This window comes from Sapajus apella, unplaced genomic scaffold (assembly GCF_009761245.1).
Source record: "Sapajus apella isolate SASKATOON/1434 unplaced genomic scaffold, GSC_monkey_1.0 scaffold11, whole genome shotgun sequence".
Classification (NCBI taxonomy): Eukaryota; Metazoa; Chordata; class Mammalia; order Primates; family Cebidae; genus Sapajus; species Sapajus apella.
The window spans coordinates 31,091,972-31,118,454 of NW_022436951.1; the positions used below are offsets into that span (position 1 = coordinate 31,091,972).

Below are 26,483 nucleotides of genomic sequence, written 5' to 3' on the forward strand. Positions count from 1 at the left end.
ATCCTGTGACGTCCATGCATAGATTATAAGGCACCGTCATCGCCTAAGATTTCATTGCAGTTATGAGCTTTCCTATATTTTTGCATTCTCTGTTTCATTAATCCACGCTATGTAAATGATCTTAAGACTTACTCCTTTTGAGCCTCTCACTGCTCTTCCAACTTTGCTAAGGTTATTGTTCCAGTTCATTCTGAATCTAAAGATTTAGACCTCCTCAAGCTGGTGGAACTACAAATGCGTAATGACCCTGCTCTCTGGTCACCTGCATGTGCCATCTTGGAAATGGTTAAGGCAATGGAGGGGAAGAGCCTTCCTGACTTGAACAGGTGCCCCAGTTGACTTACTTTAACTGTATGCAAATTTCTGGCTTGACCACATTTCAGATGTTTCATATCAGATGCTGATAAAAAAGCTGTGTCTTATTACCAAAACTATCCCGCAATATTTTATCACATCTCTATCCTATTAGATGCACTTCAGCATTACAAATGTTTTTTAAATGTTTCAAGAAAAGCTATAGGTGATCATTATATGACTATTCAGGTCTGTTAGCCCTAGTGCACTTTTTAGCCACGCTCCAAATGTAAGAATAAAAATCTGCTTTGCTAAGAGTTCTTCAAAATTCACATTGCTCTTCTGTACTTAACAATCCTTCTTAATTAATTTGCCTCTTGTATGACAAGTAGAACACTGAGTTGGCATTAACTCTTTCATTATTTGTATTTAATTGTACTTATGGGATGATTTCTGTATTTCCTGTGGATCTATACAAGCTGTCTTCAACTTCCAAAGATTGTTTGGAAGAAAAAAATCTTGCAATTGAAATTATGTTCCCTGGAAACCGTGCAATATATTAGGAGATCAGACCCACACAAGCTTTGTTAAGCCAAAAAATCTCTGAACTCTAGCAGTGATGGAGACGCAAAGGGTGTTCTAGTAGGATGCTGGGGACTCATCCCAGTGCTCCCTTGTGTAGAAGGGTATGTTCCCTGCAGTTTCCTTTCAAGCTTTGGAATGGAAGTGGGGACTGTCCTTGAAAATGACCCCAGGTGATCAAATCTGTTGTCTGTGGCAGGTGTTCAGGGAAAATGGAGACAAATGAAAAGGAGCATGGTGATAATGGCAGTGCCACTGTTAGGAGGTCTGGGTGAGCTTTGGGAATCCAAGTATGGACTGAATGAAGGAGGCAGGAGATGTGAGGAGTAGAAGCTCCTGTCTGCAGTTCCATTGAATCCCAAGGGAACTTCTCAGACTTCACCTACTGCCTGGCACTCTCCTCATTTAATTCTACTTAACCTAACTACTCTTCTTTCTGTTGCTACCACCTATGGGGCTTTTAAGCTAGTTTCCCTCTTTCCTGTCCACTGGGGAAGAAGACACAACCTCCCAGCTGTTCCTTATTCTTTTATATGTAATAGAAACACGCTCTCAATTTTGATGTTTTTTTATGGATTTTCACCGTCTTTACAGGTGATAGAGAGGCATACACAGAATTAAATGTTTCCTTTGTGTATGCCACTCTTCTGTTTTTCTCTCATTTTGTGAAGACACTAATAATAATATCATGTACAAATGACAAAATGGTGACATGGACAGTTGAGCAGAATGCTTCCCTTCGATTGTCTTACAGAGCTCCCCTTTCAAGATGGAGCTGTTTGGTGACTACTGGTGAGTAGAGTTGAGGAGGTGGAGTAAGAACTAGGTCCCCTGTTACAGGCTGGAATAACTCTACCATAGTCTGAGATACCAAAGTTAGAGCACAGAAGAAAGAACTCTGTCATCAGAGACTCTAAAATTTCAGAGCTGAATACTTTCCAAAGTTTTTCTCCTGGGCTAAAGTCAAGGTGTTCTGAGGGGAGACTCTGTCCTTTGGCTTTTTCAGCTTCTGAAGGCTGGCTGCATTCCTTGGCTTGTGGCCCCTTCCTTCGTCTTCAGAGTTCATCATTCTGACCTCTGACTCTGACATCACATCCCCTCTCCCTGACTCTGTCCCACCTGCTTTCATCTTGTGATGACATTGGGACCATCCAGATAATCCAGAACAATTGTCCCATTAAGTTTCTTAATCACAGCAGCAGAGTCCCTTTTGCTATGTAAGGTCATATATTCACAGGGATTAAGATATCGACATCTTCAAGGAGGAGAATTAACTCAGCCCATCATACAAGTCCTTGTCCACTGATAAGTAAAACCTAAATACCTTGGAAGAAAAAAGAAATCAAAATTGATATTCTTCTCTCCTCTATAAGGTTCTAGGAAATTTGGAGTATTTATGCTTAAGTTCACTGATTTGAAAAATACCCTGATGGAGGTTTGGGAAGGGATGAAACATGGCAATCTTGAAGAAATATTTTTATTCCATTCTTGTGATAGTGGGAGGAGTCATAGTGGAAGTGAGTGAGGAGGACAGCCAGGTGACCCCCACTGCATGGGGAGGGCTGGAGTGCTCTTCCACCACTCCTGGCAAGAGATCTGGGACCACATGCTGAAGCTATTTTATGGCAATTGGTTGGGAAGCCACATTTTCTGAGCTTAGTCAGTGTAATTAGACCTGGCCATCATACTGAAGAATTGGAGGCTGCTCAGAGAGAGAGAAGGGAAAGGTGGCTGTTCAAAATGAAAAGTCTCGTCTCATATCCAGCTGGCCCAGCCACACCCCATGTGCAGGCTAGGGTGAGCTTCCACATGAGGAGACAGGCATGGTGGAAATGGTGGGTATACCTGTTGTGATTGTACACACTGATTAAATGCCTCTCCACCAGCAAGACCCAGCAATCCCAAAACAAAAACAAGATGGATTTCCTGGGAAGGGACTGGAGACATCTGTGTTAACTAAGGGTGTCACAGAGACTAGTCTCCTGGCTTGCAACACCTCTCTGCACAGATGGCTTATTTGACCAAAGCAGTCAGTTTTTCTGGGTTGACTTTATAGATTATTAAGATCTAAATAAAGCAGTGCTCCCTGTGGCTTTGACAGTATTCAATATAGTTCTAGCTAAAAAGGAAGCTTGGTAGGCACCAGGGGCTTACATCTGAAAAATTCCCTTTTTTTCCAATCCTAGTTTCTGAGAAAAAGCCAATCTCAATTTGTCTTTATTTGAAAGACCATACAATCTATTTTAACAATTTTCACACAAAGATATGTGCACTCCCTTACCCATGCCCCAAAACTTTTATGAAGGGATCCAAACTTACTAATGATATAAGATACTTTGATATGCGACTTTACTGGTGTCACGATATTGGGCTTACAAATGAGAAGGCTGACAGAATTGGCACCAGCATGACTCCTGTGACAAGGTGAGGCTGGCTTGTCAATTCTGCAGAATTATGAGGACAACTCAACAAGGAAAATTCGAAGAATTGAGGATATTTATGAGGTGATGAAAGAATATTTCCCTGATGCTGCCTTGAAATGAGTAAGAAATATAACACTGGTATAACTCCTTGGATTCTAGAGAAATCCTATCCTATATTTGGGGGTATTGTTAAGTCTCATTAGAAAAAAAGAAATAGAAAAAAGAAAAAAAACAGATGAAGAGGAAAAGGAAGGAAGGAGAAAGAAGGGAGGGAGGGAGGAAGGAAGGGGAGAAAGGAGAAGGAGGAAGGAGGGAAAGGGGGAAGGGATGAAGGGAGGAAGGAAGAAGGGAGGGAGGGAATGAAGGAGGGAGGGAAGGAAGGAAGGAAGGAAGGAGGGAGGGAGGGAGGGAAGGAAGGAAGGAAAGACAAGCCAACCTCACCTTGTCGTAGGAGTCACGCTGGTGCCAATTCTGTCAGCCTCCTCATTTGTAAGCCCAATAATCATGACACCAGTAAAGTCACATATCAAAGTATCTTATATTGTTAGTAAGTTTGGATCCCTTCATAAAAGTTTTGGGGCATGGAGAAGAAAGGGAAGGAAGGAAGGAAGGAAGGAAGGAAGGAAGGAAGGAAGGAGGGAGGGAGGGAGGGAGGGAGGGAAGGAAAGAAGAGAGGGAAGGAGGGAGGGAGGGAGGAAGGGATTTATTTTTTAAGGTGATCCCAAGCAACAAGACGCTCTCAAGGTCTTCAGTGAATAAGAATACCAGTCACAACCCTGGATGCCTAAGATCCATGAGCTGCTTTACCCAAACAGCAACAAATACCCAAAGAGAGTGGAGTTCGTGGCAAAAGCTAGTAAGGGCAGCAGAAAGACAACCTTAAGCTTTTGAACAGACTGACCACCATAGTCCACCATTAGATATTTACCTTTTGAAAAGTGATTAGTGCCTTGCTATTGGGCACTGGTAGAGAATGCTTGCATTCCTAGGAGACATTCTTGGCCTGAAATTCCTTGGTCTTGTTAGACCCTGGAGAATGTCAAATACTGACATAAAAAGAGTCTGCCCCAAAACTCTCTAATTAAATGCAAATATTTCCCTAAGAATTTCCTGTGTTATACCAGAGACATCCATTAAATGCATGAGCAGGAAGCCTCAGAATTCAGGTTCCTCTGCATCCTTTCTGATGCTTCATTCTTTTCCAAGTTAAATCATAGGCACTGCCTATGACTCTTTATCAGAACAAGGCCAATGATAAATATTAATAACAGGAGTTGCAGAAAAGAGCACAAGACGATGCAGAACATTTTTGGAAAGCTACCTCCTTCCTCCCTAGTTTGTGGGAAAGTTAAAGTTGACAAAAACCAAAAGCAAAATACCAGAGCACATATTCCCAGTTGACCAGGTTGTATTCTCTTGAATGACTCATCTGAAAAGGCACTAGTTCTAGTGAACCAACCCTTGCTTGTATAGACAGGATTAGCCATCCATTGTGCAATCTGCCATCTTGGGAAAACATTTTCTGTCTCTCCTCTTTTAAATTATCTGAAAAGAAAGTCATTTAACAGTGACTTGTGGACAGTGGCCAACAAGTTGGCCACTGAGTCAAGAAAATGGACAAAGGGCAATGAATACCCTGTCCTTGGTACTTCTATGTACACAGCACATATTGAGATTGCCTTCGTCCTATCAGACTTATATTTGGCCAGGCTATATACATCCATCCTCTTCCAGCAGCCAAAGAATGATTCCTAGTGGTTATAGCAGGAGGATGATCTATTGGTTATGACCTTGGAGGGAGCAGCATGGGATTTGGGAATGAGCGGGCACAGCAACCCACTGCTGTCCCTCGGTGGGCTGATAAAAGCAGCCACTTCTTATCCAGAGAAGCCTGAAGTGCTGCTCATGAGCACATAACTTAGCAGTAGATTTTCCACCTATGTATGAGTGTTGTATTGCTGCTGTAACACATTATCACACCCTCAGTTACTTCACACAACATACTCTTATTATCTTGTAGATCTGGGACTCAGAAGTGCAAAATTGGTCTCGCTGGGTTAACATCCAGGTGTTGGCAGGTTTGTGTTCTTTTCTGGAGGCTCTAGTGTGAAATCTGTTTTATCTCATTTTGCAGCTTCTAGAGGCTTCCTGCATTCCTTGGTCCATGGCCCCTTCGCTCCTCAAAGCCAGCAATGGCTGGTTGAGTCTGTCTCAAACTGTCATCCTTCCGTTCTGACTCTCCTGCCCCTCTCTTTGGCTTTTGAAGGAACTTTGTGATTACATGGAACCCACCCAGATAGTTCATGTTAGACTCTAAGATCAGCTAATTAGCAGCCTTCATTCCATCTGCAACCCTAATTTCCCTTTTCTGTGCAACATGACATATTCACAGGTTTGGGGCATCAAGACTTAGACATCTTACAGGGTGGTAGAGTGAGGAAAATGCTCTCTCCACTCTTAGAAGAACCCTGGGCAGCTGCATGTCTGCCTGAAGGATGCCACATGATATTCTGCTCTGTGGAGCTGTCTTCCTTCAGATAAGGCTCAGGAATTTTTGCCACTAATAGCACATTATTCCTTTGACTGGTTGGTTGGCTAGTCACATCAATCCATTCCATCTTAATGACCACATGGTCTTGAAAGCAAATGGATCAATCATATGTTGAATAAGTCCCAACAGTCATTATGAAAATCCCCTTTTGAAAATGTCAATGCAAATTACAGTTTCCTTAATTTCTCATTTAAAATCACTATTTCACCCACCCTGTAAGCATATCTAGATTAATAAATACCTAACGGTTTTTCATATTGTCTCTCAGAGTTCCCAAAGCTAACGTTTTTCCCCTTTTGGTAGTCTTCTAGGCTCTAGATTTAATTTCTCTGTGATGAACATCCTAAGAAATGAATCAATGGATGATAATTTGTTTTGCAATTTAGATTTTTTCCCATTTTAGTGTCTTAAAGCCTGAGGAGTGACAGCAGAATGTGAAGATTTTGAATTATGAATAATCTTCCTTATTGTTCTGAGTTTTATCTGTCTCTTTACCATTTAACCCAAGTTCATCTAATGGAAATTGGATATTCATCCATGGACCTGAGTGCTAAACTGTTTCACGTGCTTTTACATATTTTCATGTTAAAGAAAACAAGACATCTGCATATCTATAATTAGCTAATATATTCAGCATTGGCTTCTACAAACAAGATGCAGGTGTACATAGTGCAGAGGCATTTTATACATAGCGCTGGTCTTCTACTTGTGGGAAAATTACTCTCCCTTAATGAAATAAAGAGATCGAGCTACAAGAAAAACACTTTTAGAGGTGCATAATGTTTGCCAGACCAGTGTCCTGATATTCCTGGTTGTATAATATTCTGAGTTTCTGAGATATCTTCTTAGACAATGGAAGTCCTTGCTCCCAAGTGTGAATCTGCTTGATACATGCTATTTCTCCCGAAGGGCAAACATTCCAATCAGATTTACTGCAAAAGCTCAAAGTTAATAGCCAAAACTACATTCAGTCAAAAGATAACATCGAGATAGGGAATGCCTGCTGGGTGCCAGGCACCCCTCTCAGCCCTGGGGACACAGCATTCAGTAAGTCGGGCAAGATGTCTGCTCTCATAGCACTGACATCTCGCTGGGTGAATGTGGAAGCAGAAAATCAATAAGTACGTGAAATAGACCAGGTTGCAAATGGAGCTAAGACGGAACCTAGAGAAGGGGAAGATTCAGCATAGAAGGGAAGGGGAAGGGGTGGTCATACCATCGTTCTTGATAGCTAATCAGGTTTAGGGGATGTGATGGAAAAGAAGCCACTCTGCAGACTCTGGGAGAACAGCCTGCTCAGGAATTTCCAGAAGCCCAGGGCGATGGAAGCTGAAGTGAGTAAGAAACAATAAAAGATGGAAGCAGAGAGAAGACACAGGCAGGTCAGGCAGGACTGAAGGCGAAAGTTAGCAGTCTTCTGGATGTGGTGGGAATCATTAGAGGATTTTGAACAGCGACCAACAAGATCTGATTGGTTACATGTTTTTTTCTGGAAAGACGACTTTGACTACTGTGTGTGCAGAATTTAGAAACAAAAGACAAAAAACTCTTCCCTAAGGCCCTGCTTCATTCTTAGTCCTCAGCATCTACCAGCCTGTTAAAAACTGAGAGTATAATCATTGCCTTCCTTCCAGTCTGGAGAAAAATTGTATGCAATAAAACAAATAACTCATCTGAAAATTTTTAAAGAATTAAAAATACAAATCAAGATACTTACATAGCCTGTTTTCTTTTAAATGCAAAATTAGAAAATCAGTAAATAAAGTAGAAGATTTTTGTAAACCTGAGATTTCATGCATTAACGATTTTAAGAGTTCACTGCTAAGGACTAACCTCAGAAAATAGACGAAAATCAGAGCGTTTTATTATTTATTATTGAGATTATAGCCATTGAATCTGTTACAATCCCAAACTGAAAATCTTTCAACTGAAATTATTAATTTAAAGAAATAACAGTCTTCTTAATGTCTGTAGCTATTTTAATTACTGGAAAGAAGAATACCTACAGGCAGGTCCTCTGAACCCACAAGTGGTGGGTTACAAGAAAAAAAGAAAATTAATGCTACAAGCTTAAAATTGGAATAAAATGGTGTAAAGAACTGAATGAATCCCCTTTTGGTGAGGGAAGGAGGAGAAGACCTTTCTGAAAGATTTTCTCTTTTAAATGTAAACATTTACTTATAGACATATGTGTTATACATTGTTATATATGTATGACATTATACTATGCATGCATATAAAATTATAGACATGCGTGTAACATAGCAGCACTAACCTCCAAATTGCTAGGAGGGTTGTGATGCCATCAGAATTTCGGAAGTGACCATCTATGTACTGCCTAGAATGAAGTCTCCCTCTCTATTAGCATGACACTTCAGTGTGGGATGCGCTGCATTGCACTTGATGAGATTTTTTTGGTACATAATTTTGTAAATTTCAAAGGTCACAGATGCACCAAATGTATACTTTCTTATATCCAAGTGTCCTATAAATGTTCTGCTTCGGGTAAAGGACAAAATGAAGAGTGAATAACATTTAATCAGCTGAGCAGCACCATTAAATAAATCATATTTTAATTTGCCTTGTTGCAGAGAGATTTCCAAGGTAACAGCTTTCTTTGTGTTCAATAGAAACGTGAGAAAATCAGGTTGACGTGGTTCCATTGGTGGATTCTCAAAACAGCTGGTTATAGTGGTCGAATCTGGCAGACTCCTGGGGGAGCTCCGGGAGCTCTAAGTGGCGGAACTTACACTTTTCCTTTTTGCTCAGTCTCTGGGATCCCAGAGGCCTCCACCCTCCGACTGTGGAGGCAAAGCTAACTGCAGAAACACAAGATGGTTCCACCAGTTGCCTTGCTGGGGCTCAGAACCCAGAGCTATTGGAGTAAAAACATTTCAGTTGATTTAAACAAAAATGATTGAGCGATGTAGAACCCCTGTGTGTGTTAAGATTGTAAATTTCTAGGTGTCAGGTAAATGGTCAAACCATGTAATAGCTAAGATACAGTTTTACGTGATGGATAATTCCTTTTTTTGAACCTGCTCTCAAATTTGTTCTCTTGCCTTCATTGCCACCACTTCCCGTGTCATTCCTGGCCAGAAACCAGGTGTGGGTTCTATCACATTTATGTGGTTATTTCCTCATTTATCTGGTTTTCAGCGCCAGCTCCCGTTGGTCTTTTCCCAACATCCCCCACACTCCCCGTCTCTTACCTCCGGGAAAGGCTCTGTGCTGGCTGGGGGCCCTTGCCAAGGCCGCCTCCCACCCTCCAACCTTCCACTGCTGCTCTCTCTGCAGAGCCAGCCCTCAGCCATGTGGGCTGTAGGAATCAGGGCCTGTTGACCAGAGAAGATCTCTAGAAACATGCCACGCTAATAAATTCTGTGCCCTGGCTTTAAAATTCTCATACATCTTGAATTCTACTTTGTAAAGTCTCCAGGTCTTTATTGGTATGAAAAATAATGCCCCCCGATCATTGGGTGAGTTTAACGGCCAAGAAGAGTACCATTGTGTGGCATACCGATGCCTGCCCTTTCCCTGAACCCTACCATATGTGCCCTTGACTTTACAAAGCGTGGACTTACTGCACTCCAAGCATTTGAGAGTTTAATCATGTACTACATTGTACAGGTCACCAGCCTTTCAACTCCTGAGAAATCAGTTCTGCTGTTACTTCTTCCAGAAACAATTATCCCACCCCATTTCCTAAGGAAGCTGGTTATGTGACTTTCCTGTACACTTCATATACTGCATTTGTTCTTGTGTGTATCCCCTTCACTAAACCATGACAACCCCAGGGAATGCAGACCGATGCTTAATAAATATCAGCTGAACTGAACAGAACTGGAATTATTTTCTCAACTGGTTTAGTGTGGTTAAGCATTGCCTTTTACTACTACAAAAATAGATCTTCAAAACATATGGGAGACTTCATAGCCTAAAATAGAAAGAAAAAAGTACATGCATAACAAAAAAAAACTTTCCATTATGTAATATATATAATAAAGCCAATTATATTCTGTACAATTTTTGTTGGCTTAATGAGTCTTCAGGTGATTTAAATTTTTTAAAGTCAGGATATTTTTAATTTAAAATTAAAATAAATATATAAGAAAGTTTTCTCGACATTTCTATCATAACTCCTTTTGGTGGAATATATTACTTTTACTTTAATACTCATTTGTTATAACCATAGGCTAAGACACAAAACAATTTCTCTATTATAATTTCTACATGTATACTTAGCATAATTTCATATTTTAGAAAGATGTTATTTTCCATTTTGCATGAACAAAAGAATAGCAATTTTTAAAGTGTATGCTTTTGTCATCCCAGCAACATAGAAATTTAAATGAGGGGCTGTGTCTTTCCGAACTGCTTTGCCATCTGCCAGTCAACCAGAACCACTGCTGTGATGATTATCAACACACTCATTATTAAAAGCCCAAGGCCCCAAATCATCGTCATATGTGATTCCTTTCTTTCTGTCAGACTTGATATTTACCACCCTATCTGTAAAACAGACCTAGAATTTGGCTATTTTTTAGTGCTTGTACTCCCATCAATCAGTCAGAAGCTGCTGTGGTTCTCGCACCTGGACAAGGACAGTGTCCCTAGCGGGTGCCCAGTCTATCTTCCCTTGGCACATAATCTTTAAAGCAGTGAGTTAGGGCAACTCAAATTCCTGTCTTCCTCAGAGTAAACCCAGGGCCCTGCAGCCTCATCTCGCTTCCCCCTCCTTTCCCTCTCTTCCACTCAGCCCTGGCACACAGGCCTTTCCAGGTCACCCTCTCTCTGGGGTCTCTGTCACTCCATGTCACTGAATCTTTGCTTGAAGATCCCCTGACCCACTCCCCAGCAACACCATCACATGCTATCCATCCTTTCTTCCTTCTCTGACTTCTTTTTGGTTCTTATCACCCAGAAGAACCGAGGTGTTGGTGGACCCAAAACTTGTACAGTTTAACAGATCTTCTTTAAGGAAAAGAATGCAAAATACTGACTAGAAAACTGTGAGGTCCTCTTTCAGTAGAGCTGCCTCCAGTTTTCATTATTGCAAGGGCCATAGTTCCTCCCTTGTTGGTTTCATTACTTGATTCCTGACTCCATGGGCTCCTGGACATTTTCCACCAGGGACCTTGGCCCATCTCACTTCCTCTAAGCCCCAGCACCTCGAGGGGACAAGCCCCACAGGAAACATTTGCCAAACGACCAACTTTCCCATCCTTATAAAATGAAAGCTTTGTGGGTAGTATTTGTGGGTCTCTTCCATTCACATTCTTGGATGTTTTCGTAATTTTTTTTTTTTTTTTTGAGACAGTCTCACACTGTCACTGGCCTGGAGTGCAGTGGTGAGATCTCGGTTTACTGCAATCTCCACCTCCCAGGTTCAAGCAATTCTCTTGCCTCAGCCTCCCCAGTGGCTGGGATTACAGGCACCTGCCACCACGCCCAGCTAATTTTTTTTGTTTCATAGTAGAGATGGTGTTTCACCATCTTGGCCAGGCTAGTCTCGAACTCCTGACCTTGTGATTTGCCTGCCTCAGGCTCCCAAAGTGCTGGGATTACAGGCGTGAGCCACCATATCCAGCCTTGTTTTAGTCATTTTCAAAGAATTAAGTTACATATCTATCTTTGGGGGTGTGTGTTTTCATAATTTATGTGAGGTCATCCAAAATTCTCTTAGAGATGTTGAACAATGTGTGACTTTAGCTTTGCCACATACAAATAATTATGCTGGATCTTATCCCCTCCAAAGGAAGAGATTATTAGATTAGTAATTGTTCACTTAGACAGTAGATATTTATTCTCAAGAGAGATGACTGATTATTTCTTTTAAAAAATAAGACCAGAATTTGAAGAGCATTTGTTATCAGTCTTATATCTTTATTTCTTATTTATTTTATTTATTTTGGTTTATTTTTTGACACAGCCTTGCTCTGTCATCCAGCCTGCAGTGCAGTGGCAAGATCTAGGCTCACTGCAGCCTCTGTCTCCTGTGATCAGATCATCCCTGTGACTCAGCCTCCTGAGTAGCTGGGATTACAAGCGCATACCACTACATCTGGCTAATTTTTGGTTTTTAGTAGAGACAGGGTTTCGCCTGGTTAGCCAGGCTGGTCCCAAACTCCTGACCTCAATTCATCTGCACGTCTTGGCATCCCAAAATACTGGTATGATCCACCATACCCAGACAATCTTATATCTTTATTTGAATTATCTCTGTAAAACTACCCAGTGTCACACTCTATTCTTATTATATAAGGGAGTGGAGGAGGAGAAAGAAAAGGAAGTGAACACCTGAACCATCAGAAGATGTATTGTAACTTTAATATGGATAGTGTGCTTCCCTATGAGGATGTATTAAAATTACATTTAAACTTTCAAAGTCAGTATCACTAGGATACTAAAGCTGATGTGATATCTTGTATCGGCGCACAATTATTACTTTTGGAATTAGATTGCTTCCATTCTTGTTTGTGTTCAGGATTCCTTGTTCATCCTTGAAATCATATAGATATTTCCTTCACTTATTTTTTCCTTATTTGGCTTATTTAGTTCTTAAATTCTTTCATGTACATGATGTATAGTCAGCCTCCCTGAGACCTTTTGGTATCATCCAGGCCTTTAACGTTGACTTGTAATTCTTTTTGTGACACATCGGCGCCTAAGTACCCCAGGCTGTTTCCTGGTTGTCCCTTCTGTTCTGCCAAGCCATCTTGACTCTACATCAATACCGCAACACTTTAATTATTGAGGCTTTATGTAGCATTTATAAATGAGATAAAATATTTTCCCTCTTGTATTCCTCCTTATTGAAATATTCTTACTTTTTATTGCTTGCTTAAGATTCCAGATGAAAAGAATCATTTTGTCATGTTCCAGAAAATCCCTTGAATTTTGATTGAAATTGTGTTAAAAGTGTAAATACATTTTGGAGAATTTATAGCCTTTTTAATATCCACTCCTTTCATTCATGAACAGAGCATTTTCTTATACTTATTTATGTGTTTGTTTATATTGCTCAGTAAAGTACTTTAATTTTATTCATGCTGATTCTTTACCTCTTTGGTAAAAAATTTATTCCAAGGCTCAACCTTACTAGTAATTAGGAAAATGCAAATTAAAACTAAAAAGAGATATCATTTTACATCCAATAGATTGGTTAAATTAGAGGAAGAATTTAGCAATGCTGAGTGTCTAAACTTTTGTCTATCATGTTCATAGCCAATGTTTTGTTTAGTTCTTTCCTCACTACTTAAGTTTGTTTATAATATGTGTACCTCAGTCTTTTTCATCATGGCTCCTGGCTTTTGTATCAACCTTAGTTCTTCCCAGTAGTATATAAATACCCATTTGTACATCCCCCTAGTGCTTTTTTGTTTTGTGTTTCACATTTACATTTCTAATCCATCTGGTATTTACTTTGTGTCATTATGAAAAAATCAAATGCTTTCTCCCTACTTAAGTGGTGAGCCTGTTTTTACTAATTCTAGGCATCGAATCCATAATGTTTCTTGATGAAATCCTAAAGTCTTGTAAACATGCGTATCTTTTCTGGAGTCTTTTCTTCTCTCCTATTGTTATCTGTTGATTCTAAGATAATTTCATATTGTTCTGTGTATTGGTGCTTTAGTATATGTTCATCTTTCCATCATTCTTTATTTTTCCTGTGTTTTTCCCATGTTCATTCTTCCAGATGAACTTTAGTGTCATTGTGTCCAAAAACAATTCTAAAATTTACTGGGCTTTGGATTTGAACTGTTTTAATATTTAAATTAATCTAGAGACCAATGGAAATCTTTATAATACTGAAGGAATGTGATATTCCATTTACATTTATTCACATGTGCTTTTTTGCATCTCAGTAAATACTTGTTGTTTTCTTCATAAAGAAACTTCCCAATTCATAATATATTTATTTCCTAAGTATTTTCTATTTCATGTTGCTTTTCTGAATGGGATAGCTTTCTATTAATATTCTGAGCAATTATTTTTATGAGAAAATTATGTATGAGAATATTATGTAAAATTAGTATATGAGAAAAGTATGAATTTACATATATATGTGTGTGTGTGTATGTGTGTGTGTGTGTATCTCCATGAGGAAGCTTTTATTTTTAAAATTTTAAGCTTCTATTTTACTGGATTTTCTAATTAATTCCAAAAGGTTTTTTCATCGATCTTGATAATCATGAGTCTTTTTGCCAAATGACTCACCTCCTTATTTCACTTTTTCAATTTTACTCTATCGACCATCATATCCACCACAAAGTTAAATAATAAGGATGGTAACTGTTGTCTTCACTTTATTATAGATTAAAAATGAAGATCATTCTAATGTTCAGTTGCTTAAGTGCCATAGTAGTGGGAGATTTTTTGCTTAAGTGCCATAGTAGTGGGAGATTTTTTTCAGAATCAAATTCAAGTTCAAACATCTGCTCAGTTAGCTGGGAAGTAAGGACTTACAAAGCTAAAACCAGTAACAAAGGCTAGTAGTAGATTTGGAGTCAAGTTCAAGTTCAAACATCTGCTCAGTTAGCTGGGAAGCAAGGACTTACAAAGCTAAAACCAGTAACAAAGGCTAGTAGTAGATTTGGAGTCCAGGCAAGGACCTTAATCCAGGCCCCAGAGGAGAGACCTCTGCTCAATCAGTTGGGAAGGATGAGAGCTGTCCAGCAACACACAAAAGAAGCCAAAAGATCAGAATTCAGAGAAGTGAGAGAGAAAGAATGTGTCAACCCTCACCATCCATCTTTAAATATTTTAATGTCCATTGTTATAGACAGTGAATCTTTTTTTTAGGGTGTAGTACTAACTATATGTAATTGATATAATAAACCCTGGCATGTATTCTTTTTTATTATTATACTTTAAGTTCTGGGATACATATGTAGAATGTTCAGGTTTGTTACATAGGTATCACGTGCCATGGTGGTTTGCTGCACCCATCACCCCATCATCTACATTAGATATTTCTCCTAATGCTATCAGTCCCCTAGCCCCCCACCCCCTGACAGACCCCGGTATGTGAAGTTCCCTTCCCTTTGTCCATGTGTTCTCACAGTTCATCTCCCACTTACCAGTGAGGACATGCAGTGTTTGGCTTTCTGTTCCTGTGTTATTTTGCTGAGAATGATGGTTTTCAGCTTCATCCATGTCCCTGCAAAGTACAGGAACTCATATTTTTTAAGGCTGCATAATATTCCATGGTGTATATGCAGCATGTATTTTTATGAAACATCCAATGGAATAAATATCCTACTGTGAAATAGAGCATATATCTGCTTGAACAGACTGTGTTCAGATCTACAGAGATAAGACAGTAGTAAGAGAAAGAGAAAGTAAATGTAAGCGTAGCCTTTAAACTTGGGAGCATAGTCTTGGGAGGAGAAATCTACCCTGCACCTACATACAATATTTGCCTCTGACTGATGATGTTACAGAGTTATTCAAGGAAAGCAGTTGTTCAGGGCCCTAGAATTACTTAGGCGCTTTCTAAAAGTCTGGTTTTATCAACACTTTGTGATTTAGAGAAAATCATGGGATTCTGACATCACGAAATATCTAAATGTGGAAATAAAAAGTCACATTTGAGTTGAGTTAGAATGTAGTAAGACTTACTGGAGGCATTCTTTGTAACTGTCAATGCTTTGTCATTTTTGTATTCAGTATCTGCAAGGGCAGCTCAAAATTTACACCAAGTAATACAAACCATGAGACTTACCAAGATCACATTTCCTGAGTGGTGTCTTTAGAGAAGAAACTCAAGGAGTCACTTGAATTTTTTGTGTGTTTTAAAAAAATGGAGAGGCCTTTCCTAGGTGCACTTAAAGAGTAAAGTTGAAACTCACTTATGGTGTTCAGCAATTCTGAGAACTGACAAGTGTGTTTTGTGGAGGGTGTCTGCTCTCAGAAAAACAGTTGTCAGAAAAAAACAGCTTTGAGGCACATTTGACCCCAAGACTGCTTCACTCACAGAGCGAATATCCAGAAAACTTCACTGCTCATCTCACAGTTAGCAAGAGATCCATTTGATATATACAGTTTATACCCTAAACCCAATTTATAAACTTAAACCCTAAATTGTATTTCTTTCACTATCATATATCAACATTTTATTAAATGAATTTATATTTTGACCAGGTAAGAAAGCAATTAAGAATACCCTTTAAAAAGGGGTAGATAGTTCTGTGACATATAATGTTTACTGAGCACTTTGTTAATTCACTTTTGAAATATCATTTAATCCTGAAAATAACCTATGACGTAGGTTCACACTTTGTTCATGCTTTACAGGCATTTAAGTAACTTACCTGTGGGACATAGGTTTTAATATTTGATTTGAACCTAGGTCCAAGGCAGCCTCTCCAATCACTGCAACATACTTTCTCTCTAAAACACAATTTAGAAAGAAACGTAACTCATCTTTGTTCACCTATCAAATGGAGAACACAGCCATTTCATACAACTGGAGGGAGAGAGAGAGATTCTCAAAAATAATTTCCACTAGAAAAATTATAAAATTTTTTGTGATTTAGAGAAAATCATGGGATTCTAACATCACGAAATATCTAAATGTGGAAATAAAAAGTCGCATTTGAGTTGAGTTAGTTAGAATGTAGTAAGACTTACTGGAGGCATTCTTTGTAACTGTCAATGCTTTGTCATTTTTGTATTCAGTATCTGCAAGGGCAGCTCAAAATTTACACCAAGTAATACAAACCAAAAAATTATGAAATTTTTTTAGTGGAAATTATTTTTGAGAATCTCTGTCTCTTTACGTAATATACTTCTATATTATTTACAGGCACCTACATGGACATATCTCAGTTCAGATTTTATAGAAACATTGATTGTTGAACTGACTTTGCAATAAGAGTAAGGGTTGACTTCAGTGATTACAAACTGTTAACTGCAGTTTCTACATACCTCTGGTTTGGAATTCACAAACTTTGTACCTTCCAGTAGCCTTTAAGCAGAAAAATTATTGAAAGTCTTAATATTAAAAATGAATGCATAATAATGATATCATTTTAAAAAGCTTTCTCAAACCCAGTACCATTGAAAAGTAAGAGTTAATTGAAAATTTAGTAAAAATCACTGCATTCCCTTATCTTCTTTTTAATCAGCTCTTTCTATAAACCAGTTCTCAGACATTGGGACTTGAGTTTTCATAAGTATCTGAAGGAAAGAAATATTATAGTACATAGTATCCATTGTGTGTGTGTGTGTGTGTGTGTGTATGTATATATGTATGAGATATACTGTACGTATATGTAGTATGTAGTGACAGTCTTGCACACTATTATTAAAATTTACTTTGAGTCTCAGGCACAGCCTAGTTTCTTTCAACATGAACCCAGAAGCTCAAAGATATATCCATTTTACTTAAAATGAAACATTCCTGAGAGCAATAGCAGTACACACCCAGGTCCTTAACTGTTTTGGGGTCCTTGTCTCACCAAATAATAGGTTGACAAAAGCTACTCCAGCTTTTTCTGTCTTCTCTCCCCAGCTCAAAATCCCTCCTTTTGCAAATATGGGGCAGGTGAGCAATCTCTTCTTTTGCCCTGAATGCCCAGTAGGCCACACCCTAAGGGTCTCACTATCCTCTAAGTAACCTCATAGTATTTTTTTCTTCTCAAATAAAGGCAGATACCTCCCAAGAGGAATTCTGTTGCAAGCTGTTTAAAGTAATTTTTTATCCACTATCCATCATCATTATCATTACACTTTTATGAAGACTGTCATAAACATCCCAACACTGCTGTAATTGAATATGCTATAAATTATTCATTGATGTTGATATAAGTTTAATGATAATAGCTAATTCATTGGCAAATATATGCTATTGTCAACATATGCATATTATGTTAAGAGTAACAAATCCATTAAGCAGTGAGGCCCTATTTTTGCAATAGGTGCCATTGCACTACTTGCATTTCTCGTGTGTAATTTAATTGCCTATCCATTTGTTTTCTGATTTAAAAGGCATGTAAGGAAAAGACAAGGAAGAAACCAACTGCATCCTCCTCCTGCCTGATTTGTAGATACTGTCAGTTCTGGAATTTAAATTGTAAACATTCTTTAAAGCAGTGTATTTTGGGGCAAAGGTATGAAAGCCATTTTTATTCTCCCCGATGCAAACTGAGAATGCATTCTAGTGTTCATTCCCCAGAGATTATCTGCATCAAGTTCAAGAATGACCTCACTGTAAACAAGCTAAAAAGCAAAAACAAACAAACAAAAGATAAACAGTAGGGCATGGGCTTGGTTTGTTTGATTGACTAATTCATCTTTCGTTTCACCTGAGGATGGAGTTCACCAGCCTCCACCTTCCTTACTCCTTGTAGGTTACTCTCAGCTAGATTCCTAAATTGCACACCTAAGTAGAAAAATAAATGTGAGCCACTTACACAGGAACAACTGACTAAGGTCAATTATCTATCAAAGAACCACTTAATAAGTGAGTTTAAGACTGTCTATTCAGGCCATGTATGAAAAGTCCCTTCTGGTCCATGTCCAATTCTATCATATTAGGGAAAGTAGCAGATATGAGAATTGCTCAGTCAAGATCTAAATGAAGCTATCATTTCCCCATATGTATTCCAACATTCATTGTTTTAATTTTAATCATTTGTATTAATGTAAATAAATCTGAATCACACAGGTAGTCTTAAAAGAGAAGGAGACACATGAGATACCACTATACACCTATCGGAATGACCAGAATCCAAACAGTGACAACACCAAATGGCTAGGGAGAATTTGGAGCCACAGGAACTCCCATTTGCTGCTGGTGGGAATGTGGAACAGCCATTCTGGAAGAGTGTATAGCAGTTTCTTACAAACTAAACATACCTTTATCGTGTGATCCAGCAATGACACATCTTGGTATTATTAAAGGAGTTGAAAATTTATGTCTACTTAAAAGCTTGCACACAAATGTTTATAGCAATTTTATACAACATTGCCAAAACTTAAAAGCAACCAAGATGTCCTACAGCAGGTCAATTAATAAATAAACTGTGGTACATCCAGAAAATGGAATATTATTCAGCATTCAACACTAAAAAGAAATGAGATCTCTAGCAAAGACATGGAGAAACCTTAAATTTATATTAGTAACAAAATGAAGACAATCTGAAAAGGCTACATATATATGATTGCAACTATTTGAAATTCTAGAAAAGGCGAAATCATGGAAACAGTAAAAAGATCAGTGGTTGCCAGGGGTTAGTGGAGAGGGAGGGATAAATAGGCAAAGCACAGAGGATTTTTTAGGGCAGGGAAACTATTCTGTATGAAACTATAATTGGAGGATACATGTCATTGTACATTTAGTAAGAATAGAGGGTATAGCACCAGACATGAACCTAATGTAACTTTGGACAATTGAACTCTATAGAATTTGGGTGATAACAATGTGTCAGTGTAGATTCATCCACTGTAACAAATGTACCTCTAGGGTGCAGACTGTTGATAGTGGAGAGGCTGTGCTTGTGTGGGGGATAGGGAGTACATGAGAATTTTGTCTTTTCTGCTCAATTTTGCTGTGACCGTAAACCTGCTCTAAAAGAGAGAGAAAGAGAGATAGAGACAGACAGACAGACAGAGAGAAATACCTGACAACCAGCTGCACCATTCATCTGATAAATATTTATTCGCTTACTATCTTGTGACAGGCACTCTTTTATTGCATTTTATTTTACTGTTGAATTATGTATAAATATAAGATGTATATAAACTACCATTTCACTGACTTCATTTTAGTGCTATTAAATTTAGAATCTTTCAAAGTTTGACTTTTAAAGAATTCTGCGTGAGACTGGGCATGGTGGTTCATGCCTGTAATCCCAGCACTTTGGGAGGACAAGGTGGATGAATTGCTTGAGCCCAGGAGTTCAAGGCCAGCCTGGGCAACAGGGCAAAACCTCATCTTTACTAAGATAATCACTTGAACCCTGAATATGGAGTTTGCAGTGAGCCAAGATCATGCCACTGCACTCCGGCCTGGGTGACAGAGCACACCTCTGTCTCAAAAAAAAAAAAAAAAACCAATTGTGCATGAAGATGATTAAAGAAATATTGTGAAGAGAGGGTAAGCTGACCTGCAGTAATCATATGTTAACTAAAACCTGGGCTCAGCTTGCTGGATGTGGAGTGATGGACAGGGGATAAATTGGAACTAGACAGCTCACCATTTTGGGGGATAAGACATACAGGTGCCATTTCAGAGAAGACAAGTTTCTTCTGATAGGTTTTCAGAAAACTGTACTTTTTGAGTGTTTAAAATAGGTTTGTTTGGAAGCTTGGAAAGATTTCATGTTAGATACCAGAAGAAACTGGTAGATGGATTGGGTGCAAGAAATTGGAGAAAGGAAGGGTCCTGCAGAAAAGCAAGAGAGGGAAAGTGAAGAGGACAGCATCAGACCCACACATAGCCACCAGAAGCAAGAGGACTGGAGTCCATGTCAGGGCCTCCCTTCCAGTCCTGATGGGAGAGGGGAGGTTGCAGGGGAAGGAGGGAGGACCAAGGATCTGGCCATCCCATTTCACACATGTGGCTATTTACATTTTAACTCTGAGTTATGTTTGGCTTCAGAAAACGAAAGTAGGATTCTCACATTCTTAGATAAAATTCAATCCCAAGAAAACAAGTTTTAATATAGAGGACCTGGTGACCCTAATTTATTATATTTCCAATTAATATAATAAATTAGAGCAAAAGAAAAAAGTTAATTGTCATATTTATGTTTATCTAAGTAGATTAAAATCAAACTGAAAAATTTCACTATAAATTTGGGTATATGGCATTAATTAGAGCCGTACTGAAAACATTTTGTTTTCATTGTAGCATTAAGAATTCATGCTGCATTCAGGCTGGGAGCAGTGGCTCATGCCTGTAATCCCAGCACTTTGGGAGGCTGAGGCAGGCAGATCACAAGATCAGGAGTTCGAGACCAGCCTAACCAACATGGTGAAACCCCATCTCTACTAAAAAAATTAGCCGGGCATGGTGGTGCATGCCTGTAATCTGAGCTACTCGGGAGGCTGAGGCAGGAGAATCACTTGAACCCAGGAGGCAGAGGTTGCAATGAGCTGAGATCAGGCCACTGCACTCCAGCATGGGCAACAGAGATTCCATCTCAAAAAAAAAAAAAAATTCATGCCGCATTCAGTTTGAATTCATTTTCCCTTTTAATGTTTTGGAATAATATTTTAATCACTTAATTCATTAAATCATATGAATTGGAAATATAATAAATTAGGAATATTAATTATAACATCCAGGATAGCTAAAATATATACATATAAATGAAATGCATAGACTGATTGATGATGCCATCTGCTTTTAGTACATAACCAATAGATTCACTGTAAGAATGGATTTGTTATCTCTTTTTAATGGTTTCATCATTATTAAAGTAACTAAACTCAGAGAACTTTAAATAAATCACACGTGAAAATATATACACATAGAGAAAGTCATGTTCATAGTTTAACCTTTTTTGTACAAGTGGGATATGCCTTCTTAAGCACTATAATGAAGTGGATGGACTTGTAATCTGGGTGCATGTACAAGGCACACCTATGTAGGAATACAACATCAGCTCTCTGGCGCAGGTGCCAAGCAAGCCCTGGGTCAAACTGTAAGTTGGGCAAAGTTGTTTTGCACTTCTTTTTCTCTTTCCTTAGTTGACCTAAAAATCCCTTCAGTCCTCCTTACCCAGGTGTTGTCACCAGCCTCAAGCAGGGCAACCATCACCCCTCAACAATACCGTCCCTCCTCATCCCTCCCTCTTTCTTCCCTGGCATGTTCTCATCGAGGCGCCATATGTGAAATGCTGCATTCATGGTTTCCAAATTAGGGATTTAGAGGCCAAGAGTGCACTGAGGGTTTCCACTTTTTCTGCTTTCATTTGCTGTTGAATGAAAATGATTCCTGTTGGCATATTTGGAATCATCAGAGGCCACCCTGTATGAATGAAGCATGCTCTATTTTGTTTGTAAGCTAGGTTGGAAGAGCCACGGGGCTGATACCTCTGGATACATTCCTGACTGTTCACAAAAGGGTTTTTTTTTTCTTTAAAGAGGGATATTTCTTAATTTTGAAAATACTATTTTAGCAAAGCTGAGAAACACCAAGGTGGCAAATAATATATTAATTAACCCTCTCCATTCATTTGACAAATATTTAGTGAACATTTATGGTGTGTCTGGCATTGCACTGGGGATAGGGATATATAACAGAGACTTTTCCTCCCAGAACGTGCATCCTAATAGCAGACAGGCAATAATAATACACATAACAAGTTGGAACACGACAAGTCCTATGAAGTCTTTACCTTCAATAGCACTTGAAGGTAAAGAAGAATGCTGGCTTGGGGTAAGGGTGTGGTTCCAAGAGTGGTTTTAAATGGTGTGGTTAGAGCCACCTCATAGAAAGAACAGCACTTGGACACAGTTCAAAGAGCCCGGGATGTAGCCAGGTGTCTCGGCACATCTGTGGCATGAATGAGTTTTTCTGTAATCAAAAACTTAAGTAGAGAAAGTGCCAATTCTTCAATCCCTGAAGAACACTGAAGCATAAAAAAAAAGAAAAAGAGAAGGGTACTACTGGATGAATCATGCTCTTTTTCCATATACATGCAGAAGTTTTCAGATGCAGCTTTGTTCATGAAAACCCTATGAACTAACCTGTGTGTTACGTAGCCATTTTATTTTGTTTCTAATTTAAATTTACTTATGAAAGATTAAAATGTTGTTTTGATAAAAAGAACAGTAAAATGTAGTGTGCTTTTGTTGTTGAATCACATACCTAAGTTAAGCATAACATGTCTTCTCCTCACGTGTTCTGTCCCTCATATAAGAGACGTTCTTATTTCTGCAGGTCTTCTGAGATAAAACTCCTTGTGTCGATTCTTCCAGTCTCTTGCTTCGCTTCTGGTTCCTTTGAAATGTTTGGAGCATATCCCTGTTAAGCATAGCTTTAACATTTTGTACATCAGTCCTGCAGCCCTTTAAAACAGTGGTTAAATTTAATAAGTCTAAGGAATAAGGATCAATGTAATGCCTTTTATTTCTTCATGTGCTTCAGCCATGAGGACATGGCATGATTTTATAGAGAGAAATGTCTAAGGCACCCATTACGAAGTTAAAATCACCTTTCCCATTCTATAGTTTGAAAGAAATGCATTTGGATTTTTATTGGTAGGATATTAAAGCAAATACAGAGAATAAAATATCAAACAAACACTTTTTTTCTTTTCCTTTTGTATGCCTTAATTCAGTTTGGTGCAGTTAATTGTTAGCAGATACCTTATATGAAAAACATGTTTTGGTATAGAGAGTGAAACCTTACACTCTAAAGCAAAAGTGGGGTGTCCTTTGCTCTTTCAGATAAGAAGACAAGGAGGCATCCAGCTCTTGGTGGACCTGTTGGATCATCGGATGACTGAAGTCCACCGTAGCGCCTGTGGAGCTCTGAGAAACCTGGTGTATGGGAAGGCCAATGATGATAACAAAATTGCTCTGAAAAACTGTGGCGGTATCCCAGCGCTGGTGAGGTTACTCCGCAAGACCACCGACCTGGAGATCCGGGAGCTGGTCACAGGTTGGAGGCATTATTGAATCATTATATTTTATCTCAAGATAAACTTTCTGTTATCCAACACAGTAGCAAATATACTAACCAAATAAATATTGTGGTGTTCTAATAACATAGGCAGTCTCAATATGTGTTTTCAAATGAGTAAACCACTAAGAAAACGGTATCAGATGTGACCCACCTGGATTGATCATATTCAGTAATCAAATGCATGTAACCCTCATTCAAATTCTGTGATCATAATCCGTTTTTGTCAGTTGATTTAGAAGTAGTTGAGCATCGTACAATACCCAGGACTCCTCATGAATGATAGTTGACAAGGCACGTCAGTTTTTGGTAATAAGGTATGCATTTTGGTTTATACTGTGATGAACACAGATGGCTTATTCTACTTAGCAGTTAATTTTTTGAATGAAATATTCATGTCTATTAAAAGTCACCATTAGTATTACATATTAAGGGATTTTTAAAAAGTGAACATCAAAACTTTTTTTGATTGTAGAACTTTTGGGTTTTGTACAATGGAAATGATTATAGTAGCCACACTGTCGTCATGAGGGTTTAATAAATGAGACCCTGTGAAACATTGGCACATACCTGGATACACATGAACATGGAGCTGTCAGCTCTCACTTTAAAAATCTGCAGTGTTACTTGCAGTACTAATGGCCCAGGTGGCCTCAATACAGGATTTCAAATTACTCTGCTGCTTACTCATCTTGTTCATGCTCACTGCCATTCTAGGTGATACTTGGTTTTCAGTTCATGAAAAATTACCCCTATCAGCAAGTATTTGGCAATTGGATTGCATAGTTGACTGTCTAAAAAGATCTTTTAATTGTCCCTGGTTCCATTGACCTTCTGTCTCAACTCTAAAATTTCCTTGTAGTTATGCTGAAAAGTAGATGAAAATACATTATTCAAGCTAGAGAACTATAAATATTTGTCCAGTCCTTGGTCAAGACTCCCAACTTTAGTATATTTTCTTGAGTATATACTCCTTGAGATTATTGTCACATTTCTTTCTCACCCTTAGTTATATCAGAACTAGATGCAAATTGGTTTTGTTTATTTTGTTTTTTCTTTCTGTAAGTAGAAAACTGCCTTTGTGGAAAAAAAAATACTTGTTAAGAATTACTGTACTATTAAAGCAATGTTTCACACCAAACTAATGTGAGGTGACATGAGTCAGGGAAGGTAAAAGTATTTTTGTCTACATAGTATGATGTCTAGGATAGGTTGGGGGTGAGTTTTGTAACTGAAAATATTTCCCACCATTATGGTTATGAACACCCATCCTTGAATATGTGGGTTGGGCTTACGTTGGAACGGCCTGCAAAAGAAAGGACTCAATGTGTGTGATAGGGACAGGAAGCTTCTGTGCGTAAGACTTCGCCAACAGATACATGAAGCCACCAGAAATGAAGACCAACAAAGCACCTTCTGTGTACATCGTATGGATTAATTTATGATTAGGAAAGAATTGGATTTAACTAACGTTTGAATTTACTCCAACACAAAACCATTGTCTAGAAGAACCCTCTGTGGTAGCTTCCCTGATTGCCAGAGAAACGCAGCCACATGCCAAAGGTTGAGATGAGTGATGGCAAAACAGAATGGAAATGCCATACCCCCGACACATGACACCTTCTGCAGCAGTGTGTCTTATCCTGTCTGCCATTTGAAGCTGCGCTAAAGGATCCAACCGCTGCCTACACCATTGCCTTCAGCACTGCTTCTGACAGCTCCTGGGTGTCAACCATCACATGTGCCTGGGCAACACCAGAAATTCCCTTGTGAGCCCCATCTGAAAAACCAAAGGCATAACCTCTTGTATCTTTTCCTGGTGAAATTCAGGCTGTAGGAAGGTTGCAAGTACTTACTGTATGGAGAGGATACCCTCTTATTTCACTTTTTTTGAGAAGGTTTCAACCCACTGTCATGTCTTGACCCACTGTGTTTTCATCAGCATGTGCTGGGGGTTCGAGGATCTCTCTGTGTCTCCTTCTAAATGCTGTCTTCTGCTGTGATAGTAACATCCATTAAGAGGGACAGTGGTTGTTACTTCAATAGATGTTTTCTGCCTTTCCAGAAGCATGTTCATACCGTGCTTGGCATCAGTTTCACCTTTCTCAAAGAAAAACATATCAGAACATGTTGACAAGCTGAAGTTCATGGTGTCCGAAGTTGCCATCATGGATTCTTCAGAAAATCCACAAGCCCCTTGGCCCACCTTCCACTCTAGTAAAGGAAATTGGAAGAGAGCATCTAGAGCATTCCAGTGTGGAATAAATTGCTACTGTAAGCGAGTCTAGTGACTGACTCTAGACAAAGCCTTCTGAGTTTCTTACTGACAGGAATCTGAGGGTGCCTAGAAACCTGCAGGACTCGGCTGACTTCTGCACAGACGTTGCATCAATGATGTAAATGAAGCCAAAGCCAACTTCACCTCCCAAAGCAAAAGTCAAATGAGGCAAAAGGAATTCACCTCAGAGAAAGCTTGGATTCTGTTGGCTAAGCCTTGGATGCCCTTAGTTGACCCTACGGTGCAGCCATGGTGATGCCTACACCAGTGCCCACTGCAGTGGTGAGGCTCTGCACTGAATGGTCAGAAGCGTGCAGTACTGGCTGCTGAATATTTAAAGCGATGGCCCTGGCAAACATGTCCACACATTTTAGCAACTTACTAGATGAGCAGCAAGGGATGAGATGACTCTGAGGGGCGGAGTAGGGTGTACAAGAAGAAAGACTGGCTTCACATCTGTTGTTGCAAGGAGCCGCCCGCAAATCTGTTTAGGAATTAGTTCAGATATTGTGCATGAATTAAACAAAGTAATGATCTAAGTGTCACAGCTATACCTCTTACTTTCATTGCAATTCTCCAGTGGATCTAATACAGAGCTTAGCAAAGAATAACGACTCAGTACATTACAGGAGCCCAGCCACGACAGGGGAGATTTTCCTGATCACTTTCCTGCCTGTTATCTCATGCATGAGAACAAATGTTGAACAAAGCATT

General features: G+C 39.0%; 1 protein-coding gene across 13 annotated transcripts in view; it reads left to right on the top strand.

Moving 5' to 3' along the window:
* Positions 1–26,483, top strand: part of CTNND2 (catenin delta 2) — a 944,995-nt gene that overhangs the window by 686,942 nt on the left and 231,570 nt on the right. For all 13 annotated transcript variants that reach the window (XM_032278818.1, XM_032278821.1, XM_032278825.1 and 10 more), the window contains one exon: positions 23,257–23,470. In XM_032278818.1, the coding sequence (XP_032134709.1) occupies positions 23,257–23,470 (214 nt within the window). The remainder of the gene's footprint in view (positions 1–23,256; positions 23,471–26,483) is intronic.